This window comes from Neopelma chrysocephalum, unplaced genomic scaffold (assembly GCF_003984885.1).
Source record: "Neopelma chrysocephalum unplaced genomic scaffold, ASM398488v2 Primary Assembly neopelma1_25, whole genome shotgun sequence".
Lineage (NCBI taxonomy): Eukaryota > Metazoa > Chordata > Aves > Passeriformes > Pipridae > Neopelma > Neopelma chrysocephalum.
The window spans coordinates 46,755,071-46,777,303 of NW_020897694.1; the positions used below are offsets into that span (position 1 = coordinate 46,755,071).

Sequence of the window (22,233 nt, forward strand, 5' to 3'; positions counted from 1 at the left end):
ATAGGCCATTGGGAAATGTGGCTCAGCTACAAATGAAATGTTCTGTGTTAAAATAAAAATGATACAGCAAGGCCTGTAGATAACAGACCATTCTTCTTCCATTGGCCAAAACCCTGATCTGTCTTTAGAGTCATGGCCCATCTTTACAATGAAAATACGTGAGATCATTTGGGACCTTTCCAAATTCATGGTATTGCTTCCATCCAGCTCAATCTCTGCGAACATTGTATAGCTAAACACTGAAGAGTGTTTTCAGTTTATCCACCTCTGAAATCAGCTTCTAGATTTAATGTTTGTGGCAAAAGAGAAGATACATAGTCTCGCAACATGTAATTTGGTAATATGCCTTTTCCTTTTAGGCAGAAACTTGGCAATAAGCCTAGATTAAAACTCCTTTCTTCAGGCATATTTTTATCACTGCTTTGCATCAGTCATCTCCTGTCAACTCATTTTATAAAAATTTTCATGCCATCTCAGCTACCTCCCAAACATCCCAGGTCAGATCCTCTGGGCAGTGTATATCAGATTGTATCAATAACATTGTATTCAATTGTAAAATATAATGTTTGGGGACTTATTTACTTTTTAATTTTTGAGGGTCCACATTTCTTGATTATTAAAGACAGTATGATAAATGCTGCAGTTCACTATGTGTACACATTTTGTCTTATTTATGTCTACTCTGGAAAGATCAGTGGCTCCTGCCTGTGAACAATGGGATGGTGCCCAGCTGAAAGCCCTGGTACCAGCAATGTACTGCCAGAATTTTCCTCTATTTAATTCAGCAGTTAGCATGACACATAAAGGGAAATCAAAGGAACATGGACAGGCATTTATTTTCTACTAAAAAAGGAAAAAAACAGATTCCTCATCCTGCTCATAAATTTTTTGATATCATCAGAAGGTAAATTGTAATACAGTCTTTTACTGGGAGAATAAGTATTTTAAGTATTTTAAAAATCTGAAGCTGAGCTTGGGACCATTTTATTTTGGACTCATTAGTGAACAAAGTGCATTAAGGCATCTTTTCCAAAAGACACCAAAAGCATGGTTATAAATTACCAAGCAAATATTTTCTTAAAGCTGATATTACATTTATCCTTTCTCTACACAGGTAGATTTGAACCACTTGCATAGTAACACCAAAACACTACAGGAAAACCATTCTTTTAAAGTTGTCATATGCCTCAAGCATCTCCCAAAATGATAATTTGTAAGCATTGCAGTAATTACAAAGGGTTTCTATTCTGTAGAAGGGAAACAGGAAAAAATGTACCTGATTCAGCTTTGAGACAAAAGTACATACAACCTCTACTGCCTTCACTGAAGCTCATCTACCAACACTAGGATGAATGTCGGGTCTGCCCATGCAGATTCCTACTGCTGCTGAAAGCTTGCTCTTTACTCCTCATTCACAAAGAGAATTGTGCTTTCCCAAACAACCCAGGACAATAACTATGAGCACACTCCAGCTGCATTGTTTCTCCATACAGCACATGTAAAACAGACTTCCTTGCTTTGTTATAGACACTACACAGTGTATGACAGTGAAACATTTGTATTTAATTTAAAATCAATGGTAAAGTGGTGCAAGTCTCACTTCCGAGTTGTTGGCTGGGCTTGCTATGTTGAACCTTATAAAATCAGCAATAAGCATTCACATGTCTACCATCAGAACCATGACATCTTCTATTACAATCAATCCTTAAATGATGCCGTGCTTTATCAAATTAGTCTACAGTCAGACCTTGGATTGGCTGCTCTCCTCCAGTGTTGCTGATTCTCAGAGATGGTATCAGTCTTCCACATCCTCAGTGATTCTATAATGTTTCCCAAAGACGAAAGCGAAGCACTGGCAGATGGGAATGTTGCCATCAATAAAATAAATCACCAGATGATTTATCCACTCCTATTTCTAGAAGATATTCCACATGTTTTTTATGAACTGAGAGAGCACTGCCTGTGAACAGAAGTAAATTAAACTTTATTCTTTTGCTGTGTTGGCTGGTTCTCTTTTTTATTTCTGTTCTTTTGGTCTGCACACTTCCATGTGCAAAGTAGAAATCGGGAGATCTCACACTCAATAAGGCTGGCAATGAGACCACTAATGCTGGTACGAGTAAAACCTGCAGTATACTGACTTGTCCACTGCGCAGTTTTCATCCTTCCAATTTCCTGCTTTTATCCACTGTAAAATAAAATTATTCAAAAGGCTGATGAAACTTTAATTAATAGGGCCGTCAATGTGCAGGAAAAAAAAAAGTAATTTTCCAGGTGTCCAAACCAGGCTTTCCCTTCTTTTTTTTTTTTTATTTTTATAAATAATTTATAAATCTTCCAGTAAGAGACTAAATACAAAACCAACCAAACAAAACCAACTGCAAAAGAAAGTTCCAAGATATTTTTAAAGCCACCTCTTGTTCTTCCTTACAGAGTACACAGAAAGAGATATTCTCTCCTTTTCAGTTTTGGCCAAATTTGGCAGCGATGGTCAGGATGCCACATAGGTCCACCAGCTCTGGGCAAGCTCCTGCAGGCAGCTGCTTGGCCACCCTGGGAAGATGTGTCGTCCTACCTTTTGGCTTTTAGCAGTCACGCGAGCTGCTCCGAGGAGTCCAGGTGGTCAGGGATAGGCAAGCCAGTTATAATGGTCAAACACTTGTTCCACACTGTGAATGTGGGGCACACTGGCTGCCCAAAAGTAATGTCAAAAGTGTAAAGGTGTAAGGAGTTCAAAGCATCGTAAAAAGCAAGGGAGCCGTTGTCATAGTCCAGCAAAATCCCGACCCGCCGGAGGTGAGGGGCAGGCTCGATGGGGATTTCTTTGCTGTTGTGCCGCACCACCCACGTGTTATTGCAGCGGCAAAGCACCCAGGAGGCAGAATTCTTTCCGATCCACTCGTGCTTCGGTGCTGACTTGTAGGAAATACCGATAGCATACCTGCAAGGGAAAAGAACATCTCAAGGAAACAAATGCTTCCAGCCATGTTGGTCTCTCTGTGAAGTCAAATGTTAGCCCAGAGGACTCACTGGAATGCCCCGGCCTCTTACTGCTGCTGGTTTAAGTTCTGGTTAAGTGATGTTTCACCACAATACCTGCACAGGCTTAATTAATGTTTTTCTTCATCTCTCTTTTGGGTCTGAGAGATCAGGGAAACTCATTGTATTGTTTCTAGTTTGGCAGCTATGGCAATTTTTATGAGTGCTTACCTCTGGTATTCAAAAGGAAGATTGTTGAGTGTTCAGCAACTCAGAGTGGTCTAGTAACCACGGTGGTAGTGGATCAAGGGTTGGACTTGATGATCTCAGAGATCCCTTCCAACCTGTCTGATTCTATGATTCTATGATTCTATGAAATCACTGGCCCCAAACTTCCATTTCCAACAGATGAATTCAGAGGAATTAACTGATTTTAAAATACACTGCTGACTGTCAGCTAATCTGACCTCTCCTTGCTCCTTTAATATATGGCCCAGAAGAAGGCATGCAAGAGTAAACATCAAGGACACATTAAAAAAAAACCATTTTGCGATTTTCAAAAATGTTTTGCCAGATGCTGATGTGGTTTTCAGATTCAAATGAGCATTTTTGGGACTGAGTTTCTGGCCAAGTGAAGCAATGTAAGTGAAGAGATTTGCTCTGGAAACCATAATTTATGGCAAGATGTGCAGGGTAAAAGGGTTGTGAAAATGTTCTCGTTAATGGACACTGGGGACAAATACCTGATTTGTCATATATAACAGAAATTTAAAATTTCCTCACATTTTAGGGACACTGCAGTATTTGTTGAGCTTTCAACCAACAGAGATTAATGTGCCATAAGTTACTTTTTTTCCATTCCTTGGCATTGACACAGACAAACAGAATTTTTCTTGTTTGAGACAGTGGGCAATACCTGAAGACCTTACTGATTTTTCCACTCCACTAGCCTTCATCATGATGCCTTTGAATACCAAAGGATAACACCTGTTCCATTGACTAAAGGCCTCTGGAAATCTGCCCTTGTATGACACAGAGGATCATTCAGAAGTGGAGGAAAGCACTCTTCTATTTCCTTCCCCTTGCTTCATACCCTGGGGCACAGACCTACAGCTCTGCTGCTCCACATCCCCTCTCCAGAAGCAAATCTGATCTCTGTCCCTGTGAAACTGGATCATCAAACTGTCCTCATTTTTATTTATTTTTTCTTACTGAAGGACATGGAAATCTTTCACGTTTAGTGGAGAAATGATCACATTTACAAAGTTCGCTCTCAAAATGTACTGTACATGGGTTCAAAAAAACAATCGTTCCCAGACATGGAGTAAAACTCCTGTGAAGACTGCTAAATATAAAGATGTTTAATGTGACAGATTTAGTTCCAGAGTCCAAAAGCACTGGAGATTGGGAAAATAGTCTGACAAACTGTGTGAAAATATATGCTTGGCCTGCTCTCATACTCTTCCCCACGCTTCTGCTACTGGTCTCTATCAGAGAAACTATGCCAGCACCTGCATGATGGGAACTAGTGCTTCTTTTCACATATATTTTTATATACATACCACGTACTCCCGCTTATAACCACTTCCCAGTAATGCCGCCCACTGTCAATAAACACGTTGCCAGCTACTCCATAGCTCCCTTGGCTTGTGAATCGCTCTGGTGTGTGACTCTTTTTGGAGGATGTTTCATCACGTTCCACCGTCAAGTTATCATGAGACACTTTCAATTTTCTGTGAGCAGATTTGGGGTCCAGTTTAAATGGCTGACCTAGAGACACAGAGGCAAAGATGACAGAATAATGGCTTGGCTTTGATTTTGAAAAGGAGAGTGGATTAGTGAGCCTCTAAGAAGCCTGCAACATTACATAACCATATTAATTTCCTCCTCTCAAGCATTCTTGAGATAGACTAACCTATTCTGATCCCTGCAATAGCTCGTTTGCATTGCATTGTCAGTTTACTGTCAATTTCTTTGTGCACTAACTTCCCCGTGTCGATAATCCCTGAAAAGAGCCCTGAATAATCATCATGTCCTTTATCTCTGACCTAGAGGTAACCAGAATACTCTGATTCTTGCATGTAATTGAAACCAATATACATGCTAATAATGGTCTGAGGGTTGCTTTTTTTCCCAGCATATTAGATTTGGAGTAAATTTTGTTCAATTCATTCTTTAGGGATAAGGCTCCATAATAACATCTTCATTATTCCTACAAAAAGTATGATTTCAAATCTCACAAAATGAGTTTAAAAATAAGAAGAAACACTAGCATTGTCTCTTCATTCATTCACTCACAGCTTTATTTATAACAAGCACAGTCAACAATTCAGGATTGCTTTGGAAGGATGCCCATGTGGTACTGGATACTGTGCATTAAAAGAAGGAAGTGAACTGTAACTTGGTCCAAATAATATGGTGTAATAACAATATTGAGGTTGTTGCTCTTGGCAAGTATCTTGGGCTGTAGCACAAGATTTGTAGACAATAACAGGAAGCTATTTGGTAAATTGAACCCTGAAGATATATAAAGCCCACCACAATTCTGACAGGCTTGCTTATTGTGTCAGAAGGCAGAAAGATCATTTACCTCCACCAGGAGACAACTAGAAAAGTATGACTCCACAAGTAATCCAGAAAAGCACTTTCCCCTTCTTACTGTCTTTTATATCAAGGGGAAAAACATGTAATTGGAAGATTTGATGACATGCACAGAAAATGAAAACGAGCACTCTCATGAAGTCTGTGTGAGGCATTGGCACATGTACTTCAAGTAAGATGTAAATTGTTCAGGGTTATCTACTTTTGCAATGTGCATTTCATTATGTATTATGACTAAATATAAAATAAACCCATTGGAAAGTTTTTGGGGACTATTTCTTACCACCTGGTAGCAGTAACATATGTATGGCCTGCCTCTCTGACTGGTTAGTAGCCTTTGTGTGCTGAAGCAGTATCTGAAGGATGTCTCTCTGTATTGAATTGTGTCTGGTCACATTGCACAGGTTAATAGCAGAAAGGGGGAAATCAGGAAGCTGTACATGCCATTCTCTTCAGTATTGTTCTTGTAACATTCAGTATTGCCCCTCTTCAAGCATCCTCCTACAATAAGCAGGTTTCAGAGGATGTATAAATCCCAGTGTTTTCTTTCCTGCCCACGATGACTACATGACTGAGAGGTTGGCTGAGACACAAGAAGAAAACAGCTGAAAACCAGTCTTAAAATTGTTATTCTATGTCTGCTATTAATTTGTATAACCATTGTTTTTTGAAGTGGGATCTCTGACTACTCTACCACCTTGCTGAACTCTATAAAAAACTGAGGCGGATAAAGCTAAGAAGTTTTCCAATTTCCTAAAAAGATATAATTTTGGTGGATAAAATTAGACTAGAAATTATCTTCTGAACACTACACCAAAATAAAAGGTTTTATTGCAAACATAAGAAAAGCTTTTGCTTTGTAGAGGTAAAAGAATAGAGAGGATATTAAAACAAATTCACAAAAGAGTATTTTCAACCATTTGACATGTGATGGCTCTGTTCCTATGTGGTATTTCCAGTGACCAAACAATGGATGCATCTCTCCAAAAAAAAAAAAAAAGGATTTTCTGCACTACCGAAGACTCTGGCATTCTTGAATTGAGTTAAAGAAGTGGCTTTCATTGTGGGAAGCACTTTAAACAAGTTAAACTGCTCTGTGCTCTTGTATCTTCCAAAGATCAAACCTAAAAAGGAAGGCCAGAAAGAATGCATGCATGCTGGATCTCACATTACTCACTGTTTGTCTTGAGTTTGCCAGGCTCGCTGCTCCTGCTGCCTGCCTGATTAATGGCCTTAACAATGAAGATGTACTTAGTGCCACTCTGTAACCCATGCACCGTGTAGTGGTTTTGTTTGATATTAGGAACAATCATCCAGCTGTCGGCTGAGTTGCATAAACCTGCAATTTCAAACAGAGCACATCAGTCATAACACACTAAACACTTAGTAACAGAGGGACATTTAGAGCATTCCCAGGAACCCAAAGACCAATATGAATTTTGCTTCTATACCTTTTAAAGTGTTATTACATTTAGGGAGCCACTACTTAATGCCACTAACTCATTTCATCAACCCTCAGCCATGGTACCTTTTAAGTTCCTGCTATGTGAAGTCAACCATAAAAAATGGGCATTTAAGAAATGTCTCAGTGGAGATACTAGCAGTCTGAGATTTTTCATATCCCAGCACAAGGAATTCTTTATTGCTTAAGAGCTAGAGGATTATGACGATCCCATCAATCTGCTGTTTGGATTAATGAACTCAGTTTAAGCCTCAGAAAACTAACGTAAGCAGTAAAGCCAGGAGGGCTGGGGAGGCACCTTTGCTGGCAGTCCCCAGGTATGCATTCTTCAGGACCTGAAGCAAATCATGGGAGGCCAAACAGAGTAAAGAATGGTCTTCAGAGAAAGCTTTGATTCTTACATGTCAGACTTTGCCAGAAAGTAATCTCAGCCAGTAAATTTATTGGACACAACTATTTGATTTATGTCCTCATGCTGAGATGCCAGCTGGGAAAGATCCGGAAAATTTTACATTTATAAAAGTTCTTGGGTACATTTGATGACAACCATAGAAGTATAATATATAGGAATTAAGTAAAATAAGGGAGTAGCAATATCATAATCAAAACAGGAAAGTACTCCATTAAAATTGACTTATTAATTGACATACATTTTTTCCTACTGTGGTATAACTGCATTGGCAGTCAATCACCCATATTACTTATTCTACATTTGGAACAGCTCCTGGTCTAATGGATCCCCAGTCTTATAGCTCTCTTATTATAAATGTTTACATAAATAAAAAATTTAACATTCATGAAGAGTATATATATTCACAACCTTTTATACGGTTATACAGCTAGAAAAAGATAGATGCAGATGGAAGTGTACGCATGTGCGTACATATGTAAGTCTGGAAAACTTAATAGAGAAATGCTTGACTGGATTAGGAACCTGACAGACTTCTTGGTCTCAGCCTTTACTGGGCATAGAATATGTTATGAAAGCTGTTGCTGTTATTTAAAGACAGTTTCAGCTTTTGATTAATGTTTTACGAGCAAACCAGTAAGGAGTAAAGAGAACTCAGTAGTAATTTCAGCTCTGCATATCAGACAATACAAAACCTTTATGTAAAATAAAATTTAAAAGGCTACTGAATACAAAACTTGAAAGAAACAGACCTGTGATACAGGTTTTTACAGATTCATAGACAATTCATAAGCATACTGCGAGATTCCTTCCTAATTTGGGATGTGTTCTTCATAACAAAATACCATTAGAAACAGAATTCAAACTCCAAATTTCAATCTAAGAATTATGAAGCTTGTGTGTCAAAATTCCCTTACATTACAAAGCATCCTCAAGAGGCAGGCAGATATTCATCCCGCTGTGCAAATGGGTAACTGTAGCACAGTTTCAAGCTGGATCCATATTATCTTGTCATCTAATGAAGAGCTACAATGCCTAACCTATTTTTCTGGATTCTGAGCAGAGGCAGAATTTAGTAACTAGTTTCTTTCACTTCTCCACGTGTGAACATCCTACCAGCCACAAGTGCCTCTCTTTTCTTGTCCACAGAAGAAGCCTGGGTGACTAGCATAGGTGAGATTCAGCTATCTAAAATGACATGAGATGAGTCACTCTCCTTCATCACCCTGATTTGAAGTCTGGAAGCCTAAGCCCCTGGCTGAACTCACATATGGGCTGTGGCCTTTGGACCGTAATTTACCAGAATGACATTTCTTGGTTGCAGTTTCTTAGTGTAAAGTGGGGTAAAAAAAAGAATTCTAGTATGTTCCTTATGCACCAACCAGTGAGCATCCAACTGACATGTAGTAACATCTGACTACATTTAGCCTCCCTAAATATCAGCTACAAGAGATTCCAACTGTTTGCTATACGTGAATAGAAGCAGCACAGAAAAGCAACCTTGCAGCACTGCTTTTCTCAAGACTATTGAAAAACTAGGTCATATAGAGCAATCATCTGCCTTCCTCATGAAGAAAAAGAACCCAGTGTTATCCTTATGGTAACCTCAGTTGGGCCTGGTAGTAAACCTGGTAGTAAACTGCTTGTAGCAACACCAGTCCATGTCTTCTGTCACTAAGCCATAAACTCTGAATCTTATCTATTTTCTTAGGCTGTGTGTGAATGGGTTTCTTAAGCGGAAGAAAGGAAACAAAAAAAGCAGCTTCCTGATATATTTCACTGACTGCTCAGAGGAAACCTCATCTTTTCCCAGTTTGCCATGGGTATTACAGTACAGGCACACTTGTTCTGTAGCTAAACTACCACTATGGTTTTGCATTGAGACCATTCCTTACTGGACTCATAGGTACTATTGCAAAATAGTTAAATATAGTTAAAATAGTTAAAATAAAACAAAATGAAGCACTGAATTTAGATGAAGTGCAGGATGACCAAAGAATCCTTAACTAAGATGCCTCTGATGGATTAACAAATAACATATGACAGTAAGCGGGATGGATACAGACAGTAATCCCAGAAATGTCTTTTCCACCCACAACCACACTTTGAAAGCAAAGTTCTATGGTATACATAAGCCATATATAAACTAACTCTTATGCAGACACAGAAATGACCAGATTTTTGCTAACTCATGTCTAAACTAGATTTGTATTAGTCATTACAACTCTCTAATGGGCACATTTTCAGGCTTGCATTACACTTTTTATGGATACCCCCCAGAGATTGATTGCCCCTTAACGAAGTATAAAATTTTGACCTAAGTAAGTATATAGAGGACTGTAAAGGTGAGTCTTCTCTTAAGTTTATGCTCTCCTCCTGTGTATGTGGATTTATACGTAGCCAATAATCACTAAGGACCTACATACCTAAACTCTCTGCACAGTCAATAGGGAGAGTTAGGAATCCTCCCTTTAACTTGACTCATGTTCCAGGGGAATGTTCTATCCTCTTTGATGACAGAAGACACTCTGGGTTTCTTTTCTTCATCCTTCCAGTCTTAGGCATCCCAGACTACCATTGTACAATGAATGTTGGATGTGCAGCGACTGGCTTGGTTACTTTGCTTGACAAACCTTGCTGTCTCAACAAGCTCAGCTCTTGCCTATGCATCAAGGGGCTCATGATATGTCCTTGTGCTTCCTGACTGTGAGATATTTGATAACAGGCTTGAAATTGTACTTTGAAACAAAAATCTTAGGAATGAAGTTCTGATGATGCCAAACTACAAGTCCAAACTCCTTCAAAATGGAGAATAGTTACCAGTGGCAGCCAATTTAAGCTTTTAAGTAAGAAAGAATAATTTGTCACTACATCAAAAGAATCTGTCTCCAGATATGCCCTGTCAGGACAGCCTTTCTTCTCTGAATACAAAAGAATATGATTAAGAGAGCTCAGGGAAATGAGCAAGCAGCCTGGTCACACTGGCATTTGGGAGCAGTGTTTGCCCTCTCAGCTCCCTGCTGGTGGCAGCAGGTGAAGTGGAAAAGCACACATCTCTTCACTGGAGCAGCAGCAGGAGCTAAGGGTCTCCTATTGTACCCAATCCTAATCCAGGCTACATTCAGGTTTCTTGTTTCAAAAACCCAGGGCTTTTTACAGGGCTACGCAGATGGTAAAACAATGTATTTTAAAACTGTAGCCTAACAAAAATGTAGAGAATTTAAATTACATCCTGGAATGGTGCAGTGAGCACAGTGATGTCCGTACAGGATATGTGAGTTTTTAAAACAAGTTTCTCAGAGTCTGGAGATAATAATTTGTAAAGATATTTCCCTGGTGTTGGCTGTTGATGCACTTTAAAAAACAGATGGGGAAAATCACAGGGTGTAAATCCTCCTAAAATTTACACTGCTAGATTTTAATAAAAGATATCTTCTTGAAAACTGGAAGAGGAGCACCAAAGTCATGGGAAGGTTATTTAATCGCTTGAGTATTTTAATTATTTTAAAATAATTTGATTAAAAATTATTTTCAAGAAGCAGTTTTCCTGGTTTTATCCCAAATTTACTTTTGTGTCACTAAAAAATATTAAAATCTTCTGTATAAATATGAAGATTTTAAGGAATATATTTTTAATAAAACAGAACTTCCAGAAAGAGACAAAAGTTAGAATATTAAAAAATTGATACGTGAATCATAAATTCACTGTTTTTCATGAAAGCTTGGGCTCCTAATTGTCTTGGATCCTTCAAAACTTCTTATCCTGTCTCATAGGAAAAGGAGTCATGTAACAGTGAAAAGGTTCTGACAGTAATACACTGTATCCTTAATTTTCGTAATTAGGCTATATAACTAATTAACCCTGATTCCTTTTACCACCAAGAGAGAATTATTTACTGCTTTTTGTTAAAAAAAAGAGACACATTTTTCATGGACATCTTGTATCAGAGCTAGAAAAAAATGGGTGTTTAAATTTGAACCCTCCTGAAGCACATTATAGCAAATATGTTAAAAAAGGCATACTCAAGGAATACTTGAAAATTTATTGAAACGGGATAATGAAATCATAATGCATGTTAGCTAGCTAGTGACAAAGTAATTTTAAAAGCCTTTACCATATTCAGATTGCAGGTGATTAGCTGCATCTCAGAAATGCAAATGTCCAAATGGTATAACTCTGAAAACAACTGCTTTAGTTAAAGCCTGCTTAATTTAAAGTTCCATATTGCTCTTATGCACAGAACAGGGCTGCCAAGCATTGAATAGCCAAGCAGTTTGGCCACATTTGGAAATAATCTTTCCTGTATGAAATAGGATTCAAATGAAATACTCTATTTGGACCTTTTCCATCAAATGTTAACTTTCCAATTTTTCAGTTAATAAAAAAGAATATAGTTGATTATGTTGGATAGAAAATATACTAGAAAAACATAGCATTGCTTGTTTTTCTTACAGAATTCTTAGCAATCTCTGAATGATATATGCCTCTGGTGGGGGAAATATACTGAGAACTGGAAAGTGCAGTCAGGCTGGCTATGTGGTTTAAGAAACAGATTCTAAAATAACAGCCTCCATTAGCACGGTAGGTGGATATGTATGCAAAGTGATTCCTATTGTCTCGGGGGAAAAAGCTTGTTGGTTTAATGCAGTACTCTAGCTACTTCCTGGTGACTAATTCATAGCCACAAAAACACAGAACTGAAGGCAATCTATGAACCTGTTTACATTATCTACTAGAGGCAACATGCAATACTAATGGAAACTTTTTGGGATACGACAGAGAAATAAAAATATAGTTACATGCAACAGCATGCAAATGCCATACATAGGAAGAAATTAGTGCTAACCCAAAGACTATTTCATTAAAACAGGATTAAAAAAAATCACCTAGCTTCAGTTCATCAAAACATGAAGGCTGCAGTGGCAGCAGCTCTCTGTGCTCAATGGAGCTACTAAGGTACACTCTAATATTCTAAGAACAATCTTGGAAAGCCATTCATAACACCTGTTGGGAGATTAGATCCTTCTTCAGGACAAAGAATAGAATGCAACAAAGTGAATAAACATCCAGGCAGTGTTCTGAGTAAAATCAGGATAGGATTGACAGGACAAGAAGAAATGGCCTCAAGTTGCACCAGGGGAGTTTTAGAATAGATATTATGAAAAATTTCTTCATGTAAAGGCCCAGGGAAGTGGTTGAGTCACCATCCCTGCAGGTGTTTAAAAGACATGCCAATGTGGTACTTAGGGACATGGTTTAGTGGTGCACTTGAGGTGTTAAGTTAATGGTTGGACTCAATGATCTTAGAAGTCTTTTCCAGCCTAAGTGATTCCGTTATCATTCTATGATGTTAGTGGGCAAATCTCCAATACCAGTTTAAGTTGGAATGAACTGGGAAAGTCTCCCTCGTTAGAAACCTGGGCAGATCTATAGCAGCTAGACTTGGTGGGAACATCACTACTGGAGGTGTTCAAGTCTATATTAAATAACGAGATTTAAAAAAAAAGGTTTATGACATTTAGAAAGGCCTTCCACTTCTATATGCATGTGCTTAATTTTGGTTAACATTATAGCTCTCAATTAAATTGAATGTAACAGCCAGGATATTTGTGTAAGAGCTATCTGCATTGAAAAAGAGAAAAAGAAAAAAAAGTGCCAGTTCTTTAACTTTATTCTACCTTCATTTAAGGTCTACAGAGCATTTTGTAAACAAAGTTTCTTACAGTGTTAATTTGTTTTCTCTTCAAACTTTTAATTACACCATTTTTACAACGTGTTAAAGTGAAAGTTCAGACTGCACACTAAGCACTTCATGCTATGCTTGAAAATTACATTGCATCTCTGAAAGCAGACTAATTGATACATGTTTTACAGATCAAAGCTTTCATCTCCACATGGGAAACCTACAATACAGCCTAAATATGAAATATCTTGTTATTTATTCCCTAGTAAGCAAAGACTAAAACCCTACATCACAAAAGTGTGGAAATGGCACACCTTTTGCTGCTGTCATTCACGTACAGTGCCAATAATTGACTTGTCTAGCATAAATCCATAGATAAAAATGGGCTAGGAAACAAGGGAAGTACTGTTGTATCGTCTCTGCTTAGTAGTGATTAATCAGCAAAGACTTTCCTTCCTTATATACCTTGCTTCAATTTGTTCAAAATTACTACTAGACTTTTTCCTAATCCAGCTTGCTCAGATGTAGGAGCATGTGTTGAAGTTTACTTGGTCTTTTCAGCAATCTTAAATTTTACTGTGTGTTCTTCAAAATCAGGCTGTCAAGGGAAATACTAAATGGATGTTTTGGCAAAACATTCATCAGATTTTCAATAATGTAGTTTATTTTTCAGTCAATCCTGAAAACTATAATACATTCACAGTATGGTACTTAAAAAAGGTATTAAAATGCTGGCACATGAATTCTCAGATATCCTTTCAGATGGCTTGGAAAACAAACTCCTCATTAGCGATGGAGAAAATGAGGTGCACACAGCAGCAGAGGAGTCAGTGTGAGAGTTTGGCTCAGTATTGAAAATTGGCATAGACCATACCATTTTTCCACTGACATAAAGCATGTAAGCATGTCCACAGCACGGACTTTCATCAAAGTATTTCAACAAATTTTACAAGAAGAAAAACACGTCTGCATTGGCTCAGAACTAACCCTACCTAGCTCAGTGTGGGGCCAGGGTGTTTGATGTGGACAAAGGTGAGGGCATAGGAAGGTTTTAAGGAACCGGGAAAGCACACAGTAACCATTTCTCACCATGCCCTCCCGGGCCTCAAGAGCTTACAGCTCTGGGACTTCCTGAGCCGGGAGGAAGTCTCTGCACTTCATTGTGCTCAGTGGACTTTTTTTGCATGATCTGTCCAGGCATCTCTTGAACTCAAAAACACAACAACCCTCTGTGGCAGTGAGTTCCTAGTCTACATACACGTTGACTAAACAAACTCCACCTTTAGATTGATTTGGTTAATTTCATAATCCTTGTTTCTTAAAGCAAGTATGTGTCAGCTAGTGGTATTCTCATTAAAAGGGAACAGGAAGAAGCTGAATGACTTCTCCAAATCCATAGTCAATGATCACAGTGCTCGCAGAACTCTGAACCCAGAAGTGTCAGTTTCCTGACCAAAGATTAGACAGTACTTTTTTTCTTATAGGAATAATTTTTTAACAATTAAAAATACAAGGAATAGTCAGTAAATTTTGTCATTACAGAAAGTCACAGTTTAAAAATATAGAGTGTATTTGATAAAAAATGTGCTATACTACAAGGTAGACAACGTTTGTTAATGTCACTATAAGTCAAAAAAAGTTATAATATTAATCGTTGTTCCATTGATGTAAGCATTGATGTGTTCTGACCTAGCCTTTAGCACAATGATTGAGAGCTATGCTTTGTAGTCATGAAGACAATAAAAATCAGAGGAAGGCCTTAATCTCTATTTCTGACAAGGGTCAAGTCGTCAAGTTTATCTAAATGACAACGGGGCTGCAGTGCTACCTATTGACCAGTTCTACACAGGCTCCCAAATGCCTGAGTAGTGCAGACAATGGATCTGAGGTCTTTGAATCTGCTACATCTGCAACAAGAGGCTTAGGATGCAAGAGACAAGTCCTGCTATCATAGACAATACTTATGCCTTTGGGAATATGGGTTGGGTTTAGTCTTTGAAAGCTCCCAATATATGGCACTCCCAGAAAAGACACAAGAAATTTTAAGTGAATTAATTCTGAATTTTAAAACCTTTTAAAAACATTATTGGTTTGGATTTAAAATTATGGCTTTAAATCTTCCTAGAAAACATTTTTTCCTTTTTGTTCTTGACATAGTACATTTATATTTAAAGGCACTTGGTTTACAGAGAAACCGTAAGGAAACAGAACCACAAAAGAGAAGATTTATACTTACTAACAACATTAGCTTGTCCAGTGAAGATGGTGTACTGCAGCTCGTAAGAGACCACGCTGAACTCATCATCCGATGTCCAGTGGACAGTAATGGTGTCATATGAAGCTGTACAGAGCTCTTCTCGAATGGTGGGTGGGTTGGGAGCTGTGAGATACAACAGAGGAGGCTTACTGACACAATCAGTAAAGTATTTCCCCTCTCACCTGAGACTTAGGGGATGCAACTGATGCATGAATTTGCAGCGGTACCATCTAACAGACTTTTTGGCAATGTTTTGTTAATTCTAGTGGTAACTTTGATTATAAACAAACTGTTGGAAAAGAATTCTTACTATCAAGAACTCCAGATTTTGAAAATGATTTGTATTAAAGTAGCTTTAGTTTCAGATGCCCTAGAACAAGTGATGTGTTGGTGGTCACATTAAACTGTGATTAAATGGGTACAATTGACATGTTACTTTTTCTAGGATTGCTCTGACCATCATACCAAAATTATCAAAGTTTCATTGATGCATATCAAGAGGGAGAGTCAACACTCTTCTGAGTTGACTTGAAAGCAGTGTTTGGCTAACCTATCTTACCAGAGATTTGCTTAAGTGGCATTTAAAAAATACAACTTGGGGAAGCTCCAAACACTCATACTTTCATGCTCAATATTCTCCTTTCTCTTTAAAGAGCTATTTAAATACGTGAAACTTGAAGCAAACTCCTTAGGCCTAAATTTTCCTTCTCTGCAATCTTTACAAAGTCAAACACCTAAATAAGAAAGAAGTGAGTCTCTCTTTCTGAGACTGGTGAATCTTCCTCATTCTTGTCTCAGTGGGAGCTTCATTACTAACCATCTTCTCTACAAGTCACATCATGAAAAAAAAAAAAAATTCTTGTGCTCAGTAGTGTTTCTCCCAACTGTCATAGAGAGAAGAAGGAGGGTACTCAAGCTGAAACAACCAAAATATGCCTGTATTAAAGGAAAAGGAAGTCAACTATGACTGTTTGGTTTTGAGTTTGGTTGGTTTTTTGGGGTTTTTTGTTTGTTTTTTTTTTCTGTCAGGTCTTTAACCTCTGTTAGTAACAAATAATGGCTTCTAAAAAAAGTCTCTCTGAAGGAATTCCACCTTTACTTTTGCAATATCTTATTTTTATAAAACATTTATTTTACTTTCCATTAAGAATTTTTGCAGTTCATGTCTCTGGTGTACTGATGTATGTTCCCAAGGATTAAAGTACAGACACATTTCCAAGCAGCCTCTTTCAACCTAGAGGCATAAGGAAATGCTCAAATGTCTTTCATGATATGGCCATGATTTGTGATGCTCTAAATAATGTATCATGGAAGTTTACCAGTGCCTTTCTTTTTAAATCAGCAGAGGAACCCTTGGGACAGGTGGGTATTAATGAAAAGAAAGATAAATAAACTAAAATAAGAACAGTTATCCAACAGGAGAATATAAACAAAAGGAGTAGGAAAACTCTCCATAGTTTTCTGGAGAGGTTAGTGGTACTATCAACATGTTTCAAAAACGTATCCAGTCGAAAAATCACTGTAGTGTTTTTTATTTTTTTCTTCCTAGCTGAGGCTTTGTATTAATATTTTGCCTGTCTTTCAAAGCAAAAAAAATGGAATAAGTCTTAATTAAAAATATACAAGGTAATCCATTTTTTTGTGTGCTGGTATTCAACTAAAGTCTTCTTCAGTCATCTCCTTCACCTAACACAGCAAAATATATTACTTGGGAAATGTACTTATTATTACCTTAACACAGAAAATAAAAATTTATGGAAAGTAAAAATTACTGAAGGTTTAATGAACTGTAAAATGTACTTCAATAGCACCTAGGTGTCTTCAAGTCCTTTGCAAATGGCAGCCTACTTTTGCTCTTCATATATACACCCAGCCTTAGAGCTGGAAATTTACAGGCCTTCATGTAATATGAATGATTGAAAAGAGATTTGACCTAAGCAGGACATATATTCCCTGGCTCTTGTGATTAACCTCCACCCACCTGAGACTATACTGCATGAAATTCAGGTCTTCAGCAATTCATTTCATAAACCACTCAGCATAAAACAAATACATCTGCTTCTCCTGCAGAAAGGAGGGCAAGTCTACATTCAAATGCTTTGTTACAACAAAATGTATAATGCAGAAATCTGACTGCCAAATTCATCATTCCACAGCACATACTCCTTTAGAGAGTGTAAGATTGTAATGCAATTAAAGAGGTTGATCTCATCCAGTTAGCTTCATTATTACATTTGACAGTGTGTGATTTGGTTATTGAATTCATTGGGACTGCTACAGAGCTCAGGTGCCACAGGGAAAGCTCCAGGCTGCACTATCAATTTCCCCTTTGTGACTCAGATGTGATCCACCACTGTTCGGGAAGCCCAGTATGCTTTCAGCACAGCAGTGGAAGACATAATACACCCTTCAGTTCTCCATAGAGGATCAGAGCAAATATCTGTGAGTGGTAACTGCTTCAGACACTCAGACTTTTATCCACCTGCATTTGTGAATCAACATTCTCACAAGAGAGAAAAATCGTTGCTGAAAGCTGTTTTACTTCTTTTCTACTCAAAACTGAGCAGACACACTTAAAAAGTCAGTAATCACATCTGAAATGCCTGAAAACCACTAATAGTAGAAACCCAGTTTCTTAAATTTGCTCTCAGAAGTAATGGACCTTGTGAGCATAACTACTCCCTCTCAACCAGGTTAGTCTAACTCACCTTCCTTTCCATGCCATCTGCATGGCTTTTGCCATGAATGCCCTCACATGGTCCATACACCTGAAACTGCCACCTTTCATTAGTGAATCCCAGCATGAATACAGCAGCCCTTGGTGACTAATGAGACTATATATAAATTCTCTCAGCCCAAGGTCACAGAGATTGATAAAACACATCTCAACTTCCTTTTGTTTGCTCAGTCTCCATCTCCCTGCTGTCATGGGGTGGTTGACTTCGTAAGGATTCCTTACTGATTTTGATACTGAGTAAAGAAAGGAAGATCTAAGCCATCTCTTTGACTAAATGGTGCTAGAAATATCCATATTGCTGGCATGAACATGAGGAAGTTGAGGAAGCTGCTCTGAACCTCTCTCAGATGTTAGTTACTGACTCCATCATGTATCATGACACCGGACTGCACCGGCATGCAGGAATTTGAAAGGCACAGTTTAATCAGATGTGGATACAAATTTTATGTATTATTATCTTGCCATGTTTGAGTTGGTATCAAGAGCTCAGTCACACAGTCATCTAGACATAGTTTTTGGGTAGACCAGAACTGCTCAAAACCAACAGAATGAGACGAGATTACACCCAAACCACGAGACTGAGCTAACTGGAGTTGGTTTTTGATCTTTCAATACTGAAAGAGTTAAGCAGTAAAACAGGTTGTTTCCTGTTGTTTCTTGGATGAGTTTCCAGGATGAAGTTGTTTCTGTGTGAAAAAATTGCTGGCATATGCTAGGCAATACATATTTCTTTGTGCAGTGACAGCTAAAGTGATGAATAAAGAAAACTTATCATTGTTTCAGATGGGATTTCTGAAGCAGGGCAAATTGCAAGGTCAAAGAATAGATGTTCCTCCAATTGATTTCAAAGTATTAAGACACAGAACAAGTATTTTTGATTCACAATGGATAAAAAAAATTCCTTGGGAATTGTGCAGAGAGTTTGCAAGTCATATGTATTGCCTGGATCTAGCTAGATACGCATTTAGAAAAAGATGATTTCCAGATGAAGAGCTTGAGCAACTGGCAAGATAAGAAAGCTTTCAAAAGATATCAAGGCTATATATACAGAGAACAGAACAGTCAGAGGAAGATTAGAAGTATTGTTTTAAGATACTGAGCTTGATATATCAATGTCTGGCTGGCAACTTTCAGAAAGATATCAGAGATTTTCATTTGGATAGTAGAAGCTTAGGAAAGACAGCTGCACAAATGATAAGCACAAACTGGTTAAATTTATATTCAGGAAAGAAATAGTGTAGGAAGAAAGAAAGATGCAAACATCAATGTGCCACATAGAAAACTGGGACTGGGGAGATGGAAGATGAAGAAGATCTGACAAATAGCACACCGGGAAAAACCAAAAGAGAAGAAAATCTCCCAGAGACAATCAAGGTCAATTGTTGCAAAAGCAACTGGCAGCAGAGATAATGAAGCTGGAATTTAGACTTTGACATTTTGTTCAGAAGCAGTACAGATGATAGTTATAAGGAAGGCTTCTTCACTTGATTCACAACATAGATCTACCACCAGGACTTACAAATGGTCTTCATTGTACTTAACTGTGAAACATGATAAAAGTAAAGCCTAATTGACTCTGTCACAAAGTGTTCAGTTTAAGATCTATGAAGATTCCATGCACCAGTCTGAAAGGAGTAATATATCATAAATCTTCCTCCAGAGTTTCTGAACAACAGTAGAGAATAATCAAGTGCATTTGACTCTTGGGACTATATATATATGTATATATATATATATATATATATATATATACACACACACACAAATACACAGTACATATATACATACATTTACATAAATATATTTTAACTGTCTGCATAGGTTGTATTTTATGCTCAGATAATTTGAACATGTGTTTCGCATTTTGCCATTGCAGCCATATGCTATTTATTAATGTGAAGAAAAATAGCACAAAACCAAAGATAGCTAAAACTCTTTTTTGCTGGGCATAAAGGGCAAGGATAAAAATGGTCTATTAGGAAAAAAAACAGCTAAAATGCTTGATGAATTTACAAGTTCCCTTAGACTGCACTGTAAGCAATTTCTTAAGACCATGGATGAGCTAAGAGAAAGGCAGAGAAGGAGCTGTGTAAATGACACAGCCAGCATGATGGATCACAGAAAAGTTCTTTGTAGCAAGACAACCCTTGTACAGGTACAACCTTCCCTTGTTTTCTGCAGTCTGTATAGCAATTAAGCTGATAATATTGACACATGATGTACAAAGGGGAAAAGACCTCAGGGGTGCAGAAACAGACTGCTAGACAGAATTAACCTCATATAAAGATCTAAACCATAATTATTTGTATTTGAATGAGTATATATAACCTCTATTTGGAGACAACTGGGAGAAATAGGCAACTCCAGAATGAAGTCAACTGCCCTGAGACATGTGCCTTAAAACGGAGTGGTTATTCTTCTTCGACTATAAAGGATGTTGAGACTGATTATTTTACAGGCAGATTGCTAGGTTAGGGCAAATGAGTCTGTTTTTTTTTTTTTTTAATCCCTCATTTCATTTTCTTGGATTTTTATAATTTTGTGGTGAATGCTCAACATGGTGGCAAAATTCCAGCAGATCTGGGGAGAGGCAGACACCATAACATTTCACTGGTACTGTATAAGAAGTTGAAATGACTCTTATCCGATTACTATTGTATCTTATTTACTAGAATATGTGTTAGATATTGATTGTATTCATCAGTCACATGGTGATACAGAAACTTCTTCCAGATAAAATCTCTTTTTCAAATATGGCAAGAGCTCCACAGCTCTATCAGGCAAGGGTGCTGCTGCCCTGTGCATGCCCCCAGTCTTGCACTGCTGAGTATTAATCTGTTCACTTATTCATGGAATCATAGAACCACAGGATCATACAATAGTTTGATTTGGGAGGGACCTTTAAAGGTCATCTGGTCCAATTCCAGACAGTAAGCAGGAACATCTTCATCTAGATCAGGTTGCTCAGAGTCCCGTCCAACTTGACCTTGAATGTTTCCAGGGATGTGGCATCTACAGCCTCCCTAGGCAACCTGTTCCAGTCTTACTACCCTCACTATAAAGGATTTTTTCCTTATATGTAATCTAAACTTACCCTCCTTTAGTTTAAAGCCATTACTCCTTGTTCTATTGCAACAGGTCCTAATAAAATGTTTTAAGTATTGAAAGGCCACAATGAGGTCTCCTTGGAGCCTTCTCTTCTTCAGGCTGAACAACCCTAACTTTCTCAGCCTTTCCTCTGAAGAAAAGCCAGCAGACAGCACTCTGCATGGAAAAGATACACTGATTGGCAATGAAAAGACTCCACCCTCTCACATTCTCCTGAAATAACATGGGTGTACCAACTGCAAACTGGGACAAGTGAATGGACCCAGGAAGTGTTTTCAAGTATTTTTGTCAAAGTGCTTTGTGTCCTTCATTGCAAAGTCTTGCTGTTAGCAGATGCTTAAAAACACTGCAAAATGAAAACCTACCACATATCTCTTCTGTTTTCAATTGAAATGGAATGAATTGTTCTAATTCTGGCATTGAAATCAAAACACTCTAAATTACAGTAATTTGTTTCTCTTTATGAGTCATTGTACACTCTGAGAGTGCACATTACTGAGGCTTTCAGTAAGGGTCTAATCCTGTGGGCTTCTTCAGACCAAAGATCTTAGTTAAGTGAGGTGGGGCTCTGCTCTGTGGAGAACTCAACCCACACTCTGGCAGAGTGTGCACTGTGTGCTCTCTAGTCCCAGACATAGCAAGATCCTCCAGTTCTGTGATGGGGGAAATACAGTGTCACTGACACAAGAAAACATCTTTCGTTGCTGAGCCCGTGATGTTGATTATTTGAACTCCTTCTGGTTGCTCATGGGAGCTCTGCCAGGCTGCAATCTGCTGCAGCAAGGAGGAAGCCCTAAGGGAGAGGATAACACCTGGAGCATCCACCTTCTGGGAAATGGGGTTTGGTCCTTGCTCTCCCTCCTCTGGCTGCTCCACGCTGAGCTCCAGCTGTTCTTTCACTTCGTTCTGCTGCAGTGGCTTTTAACCATTTCTCACTCCCATTTCCTCACTCTGGTGGGGAAGAATGCAAGGAGAAGAGGTAGGAAATACATCCCA

The 22,233-nt window shown here is 38.2% G+C and overlaps 1 protein-coding gene across 3 annotated transcripts in view; it reads right to left on the reverse strand.

Moving 5' to 3' along the window:
• Positions 1 to 770: 770 nt before the first annotated feature.
• The window catches only part of MID1 (midline 1), a 242,841-nt gene continuing 221,378 nt past the window's right edge, over positions 771 to 22,233 (reverse strand). For all 3 annotated transcript variants that reach the window (XM_027675158.1, XM_027675157.1, XM_027675159.1), the window contains exons 7-10: positions 15,372 to 15,515; positions 6,758 to 6,919; positions 4,542 to 4,749; positions 771 to 2,941 (exon numbers count right to left, since the gene is read on the reverse strand). In XM_027675158.1, the coding sequence (XP_027530959.1) occupies positions 2,593 to 2,941; positions 4,542 to 4,749; positions 6,758 to 6,919; positions 15,372 to 15,515 (863 nt within the window). In that variant the 3' untranslated portion in view covers positions 771 to 2,592. The remainder of the gene's footprint in view (positions 2,942 to 4,541; positions 4,750 to 6,757; positions 6,920 to 15,371; positions 15,516 to 22,233) is intronic.